Raw genomic sequence first — 6,000 nt, forward strand, 5'->3', positions numbered from 1 at the left:
TGAGAAATCGGCTCTTGACAAATGGCAGAGAAGAAAGATCTTCATCCAGCAGCATTTCTGAAGAAAAAAATAGAAGTTAAGCATTTGATAAGCTTGCATTCTGGTCTTTGTGCTTTGTAGAGCTGCTTCATCATTGCAGGTAGACCTGTAGTCTCCTTGGTCTTATGTCCACTTGAAGTCAGTGGTGAACCTTCCACTGACTTCTCTGATTGCTGACCCTGGCCCAGGTTTTGCACACAAATAAAGTACAGAGACATAAACCTTTCTCATATCATTTCTTCTCATGTCATTTTAACTCTGGCCTATCCTTTCAGAAGGGTTCATATTTTAAGAATCCTACCTAGCTACTTAGACCTAGATATCTGATTACAGGAATGGAAATTTTAAGAGGAAGGACTCCTAGAAAAAATTATCATTGATGCTTAATTGACATGATACTGTTTCTGACATAATTCAAGCCTATCACAGGCAGTCTTACATGTTGCATGTAGGGGTCAAAGGGTGAAAGGTGACTGGAAAGATGCTTGTTTTGTACATTTGGCTAACACAAATACTTCCTCAAGTCCAAAATGCTTTGATCTCTCTAAGTAAATGCCATATGTGTGCAGCTGTGGCCCATGCCTCACGACTGCTGGAAGGTTAGGAAAAGGTAGCATATGAATTTGATGTCTGCATTCAATTTATGCTTTTATATTTAGCAGTTCATAATTTTGTGTAATATTTTAGCTGTATGAAAAATATGCACCAGAGTTGAGTGATAACAGATTTCTCTGTGGTTTAACTCAACATTGTTTGGGTGAATACAGATTCCTAAGTATTGCAGACTGAAAATACAGGTTTTAATTAGAGCTGTCTGAGCTTCAGAATACCTGAACGCACATTAAGCCTGGCAAATTTTCAGAAATCTGGGAGTTGCATGGAGCTGATTTAAGTTAAGTGAGAGTCTTCTCCTTTCCAACTATATTGCATTTGTAGTTGCATCACTGACTTGCAACACACTGAAGTGAGATCCAAACCCATTATTAATGGTTTTCTGATATATAAAAATGTTTTATCACCAAGACCTGTCTTGTGTCATACTCATGTTGAACGGTACCTTACTCCCAGGGAATTTCCACTGAAAAATTTGAATTACTTCCAGAGTAAAGGATCTACTATACATGACTGAAAAGCTGAATCAACTCCAAAAGTCTGGTGCCTTTCTTGAGCTTTTGGTTTTCACTTTTAGAGGCGAATGTTCAAGACTGGTATGCCCAGATCTATATCCCTCAAGATGTTTAACATTAGTAGTTTGCTGTGACAATAAAGAAACCTACTGCAGTCAATGGGACACAAGGGTCCATCACATTAATCCAGTTTCATGATCAAGACCCAAAAAAAAAAAAAAAAAAAGAAGCATGCCTTTGTCTATTAAAAATATTGAACATGTACAATTATTTTGGTATACTTTGGAGGGAAAATTGTGACTCACATGACTCACATAAAGCATGTGCAATTTCTCCTTACAATAACAAAAATACAACTCATAACCAATAGACAGACATAGTGCAATGACCTGAAAAAAAGACATGAAAATATCAATTCACAGATACAAATATGAAAAAAATATCATGCATTGCACTTTTATGTGGATGTTAATAGATATATGCATACAAAAGTGTACATGTGGTAGATACATGAATATGTATAACCCAGTGTTGTTAATATGATTGTAAGTCTTTTATTTATCAGATGTGTGGGTTAATTAATGCAATTGTTCTAGGTATGATTTGAATGTTACTAAAACAGAAGCACACTGATTTGGATTTTTTCTCCTCTGTGTTTTTGCTAGCTCCTACTGGCCATGGTAGGCTCTACAGATGACACTCTGCAGGAGGCAGCAGCTGGTTGCATAGCAAACATTCGCAGATTGGCTCTGGCAACAGAAAAAGCAAAATATGGCTGATGCTTCAGCAGCTTTTACCAACACACTTGTTTAGCAAGTCAGCTACATTTAAATACACAGCTACTCCTTCTAGCATCTGTATTTCATAGCAGAGCTCATCTATTTGAGGATAATTTAATAAAAACAAATCTGTGGAAACTTATGTTTGATTTTACATTACTGGTTTGTCACTCCTAGGTTTGATAAAACACTCATACCTAATTTTGTGTGTCTTTTAGTATTACATCCATTCAAAGACCACCAGTTAAAATAAGTCAAAGACATTTTCTACAACGGATATGCTTTTATTTTAATTCATTGTAGCTATACATGGTTTTGCTTATCTGTGACATTACAATAAATTTTACTTCTCTGTGTGTGTGATTATGCAGCAATTTATGAATGTCTTGAACAATTCCTTGCATTATAATCTTGTCCAGTCATCCTCTCATTATGCTTTTGCATGTTTGATCAGTTGTGACTCACAGGAGAGCAGAAAATGGAGATACATGAATCTCACATCTGGCATTATATAAAGACTGCAAACAGCTGTAGCAATAGACATCACTCCAAATTTCCCATTTCTACCAACATCAAACAAAACAGTGCTTAATTTTATAAGTAGCTGGTGAAATGTGTTTTAATTAACACGTTTAACTCAGCTCTAAATAAAGAGTCAGATATTAGATTTACATTTGCACATTATCTTTTTGTGGTTTTTAATTTTTAAACTGAAGACAACATTGTATTGACGTAGTTACTTTATTTGTGTATAAAATTATGTTCAGAATTATACTTGCTTTCAAAAATGCACAAAAATTATTATTGATACTATAAATTATAGACCCACTGTGCATCACATGCTAAACAAATAATGCTAGGGCATTTCTTTGAGAGCAGTAATGTCTTAATTACGAGCACAGACTGCAGACAAAAATGAACAAAAGCAAATATTTAAATGACTTGCATTTGTCAAGGACTCACTTCTGAATTATTTTTTTACTCCCCTTAATAATGAACAATTTTCTTGGTTTAGAAGCATTTTGTAATTTCATTATTGTCCTTCAACTAGCATGACTTCTCAAGGCAACTAACTTTCTGGCTGACAGGAGCTTCTGAGGAAGACATAATGCCAATCCACCTGTTTATTTGTGTTTTCTCTGAAGCAGACATGAAGACTCATTTAAAATTCATTTTGGAAGATTTGCACAATTCTGGAAAAGGAGAATTACACTGGGCCCTTGGGGAACATGTAGAGGCTATTTTAAAGGAAGCCAGCTACGGACATATGCTGAAGCAGTGTGGAAATCAAAATGTCAGTCCAAGTAGTATTTTTTGATCAGTGCAAACACCAACATAGTCACAGGGTTCATCATCACAAGGTCCATCAGCATCCAGTGACCACGTAAATGCTATTTTAGGTTTTTTTGAGCTCTGCCCCAGAGGCCTGGTATGTTATTTTGACTAAACGTGTCTATATTATTATACTGATGTCACAGCTGTAGTAGTATCATATGCTTCATTGCTATACCCAAAAATACTTCTAAAATAAATGCTAATTGCCAAATTCATTTGAAAGAGAAGAGGCTTGATTTTATTTTTGTCTTTTCTGTGAAAGAAGCTGTGGATACAAATAGTTTATCACAGTCTCACTTATGAATAACACGTAAAATGGTAGCTTATTTTTCTAACTGTTGAAGGGCAAAAAACTCCCTGAAAATAACTCTTGTCCTTAGATTGACCTCTCAAGGCACACTTGACTGTTTAGCATGGATTTCAAATGAAGTAAGTTCTAAAGCAAGCTTAATTTTATGATACAGGTGTCAGGGCAATAAATGTCATGTTTCTGACAATGAAATGGCCTCAGTTTGCCATTCTCACTCACACTGGTAGCCCTTATGCCTCCAAGTAGTTAATCTGAAACCTTTATTTAAAACTTCAGACAGTTAATCCCAGACTTAAGATAACTTACTTGTGCTGTTTTCTTTTCCTTTACCATGCCTGCCGTTTTAAAATTCTGTACAAGGAGAAGAATTGTTGAAATCGATACAGATCACCACACAGGCAAAGAACTAGTATTAGAAAAATTAATCTTTTTTGGCCAAAACTGGTAGATTCCATGTAATTAATATAAAGAGATTTAGTTGTTGGAAAATGAATAAATGAATGTGATCCCTGGCCCCTGTGAGTGATGCAGTACAGCGTGTACATTTGAAAAGCTTCCACTTTGTCCACTGATCTGCAATGAGTTTCACAGCGCTGCAGCCCTCTGAAAAGGGATCCTTACAAAGCTGGGTCCCCCATGCTGCTCACACAGCCCTCCAACTCTCCTGGCAGTGCCCACCAGCCTATTCAACCCCTGGCACCAACCCAAGGCACTGCCACTGCCCAGGCCCAGCACTCCCACTGCGTATAACCAGGCACCAGCCAGCTCCTGCTCCCTGGCTCCCATGCCTGGGAGGGAAATGCCTTCAGTCTTTGCTCTTTGCACCAGCTGCTTCTTGTCCATGTAAACCTGTAGCCTCTTAGGAAATATGTTTATACTGCATATGAGGCTCAGTATTATTTTCAACTCAGAGCAATTTGATGTACAAATTATTTTAGTTGCAAAAATGTAGTGATTTAGAAGGGGGAGTCATGTTTTGTCCTGTTCATTTGCCATCATCTGCTCAGTCTGCTCCCTCCACGTTTTCTCTATGTGATTCCTATAGTTTCACAGTTTTGCAATATGTCCTTTTTTCCAGTTTATTTATATTGATGATACATTTACATCAGCGGGGAATATCCAACACTTTTTCACAGTTTCAGGAGCCAGGTCCCAGCTCTGCAGAGCGCCATGCTCCAGCTGGTGTCACAACGCCAGGCCTGCTCTTCATCAGCTGCTCATTGTCAGCTTTGTTCCTCAGTTACACTAAAATGTCAAAAACCATGGAGTCCAAGTAAGAAAAGTTGTCATGAGAAAGTGTTGTTTTGAGTATGGAAATACTAGAGTTGATGAGAAAAAAAGCAAGAGAAGAAATCTTTCACATTTATGCAATTATTTCTGGAACCTTATAGGCCCACTACATCTTTCAGTCTACACATCTGTCGGCAGCAAGATAGCTTTTCTTCTACCATTCCATGACTTCATGATTTATTGCTTGGTGACAGATAACCATTATCAATAATTTAATTTAAAAACTACACATTTGAATCTGGGATTTATGTTCATTTCCTTTTAGTGTTCATGCTAATGACAAGTGCATGTGCTCTGACACACGATATTGTCTCCAAGTTGTAAGAGAAATATAAACTTCACGGCCTGGGTGCAAGGAATCTGTGATATATTAGGGGCTTTGTTATTCTGCTCCATCACCAAAACTTGCCTTTGGAAAGTAAATGAGCTTGAGACTCACAGGGCTGTCTCAAGATTTGACTCAGTAATATGCTTTAGGTTAACTGATCACTTTGTGTGAAAGCGTGGTACCTCTTTCATTCCATGTCTCCTAAAATGAGTTGAGTGAGCTGCTTACTCTGGGGGTCAGATGTGAATTATCCCAGGAGGCTGAACTAGATAATATGTTAGTTTAAGAATTTCATCTCATAATAAATTAAATGGTTGTTCCTTGCACATTTCCACCAAAATAATCTTTGTTTTATACATGACAGCAGGATGACTGTGATGGAAATGTGATGTGTTTCTTCAGCAGTGGAATTCAAGTTTCCATGCAGGCTGTTACTAGAGCTTATTTCCAGAGTCAGAAGCTGACTGTTCCCCAACTGCAAATTGTGATTTGCCTCTTCTTTAGCCACTTAAGTTTTGCCACACACTGTTCAGGATCCAGAACAACACAAGGAGGCTATGCTGCATCTTGGCCACTCTTTAATTCAGACAACCTAATTGTGGACTGTTCAGTGACCTGGCATAGGCCAGGACCAGCATGTTTCAGCCATAGCCATTGCAGTGGTAAGTTACATTGCACCATTTCTAAAGGAATCAATTTTGCTATTTACTGTTCTCTCCCTTGTTTAAACAGTGATATTCCTCAGTGTTTAATATCTTGCTGCTTTGGCTATTGTAAGTGGCCAAAAGTCAC

The 6,000-nt window shown here is 37.5% G+C and overlaps 1 protein-coding gene across 1 annotated transcript in view; it reads left to right on the forward strand.

The window, feature by feature from the left end:
• ODAD2 (outer dynein arm docking complex subunit 2) overlaps positions 1-2,087 on the forward strand; it is a 75,659-nt gene extending 73,572 nt beyond the window's left edge. The window contains exon 20 of the mRNA XM_053991067.1: positions 1,832-2,087. Within this exon, the coding sequence (XP_053847042.1) occupies positions 1,832-1,945 (114 nt within the window). The 3' untranslated portion in view covers positions 1,946-2,087. The remainder of the gene's footprint in view (positions 1-1,831) is intronic.
• Positions 2,088-6,000: the final 3,913 nt, after the last annotated feature.

Source organism: Vidua macroura, chromosome 1 (genome assembly GCF_024509145.1).
Source record: "Vidua macroura isolate BioBank_ID:100142 chromosome 1, ASM2450914v1, whole genome shotgun sequence".
Lineage (NCBI taxonomy): Eukaryota > Metazoa > Chordata > Aves > Passeriformes > Viduidae > Vidua > Vidua macroura.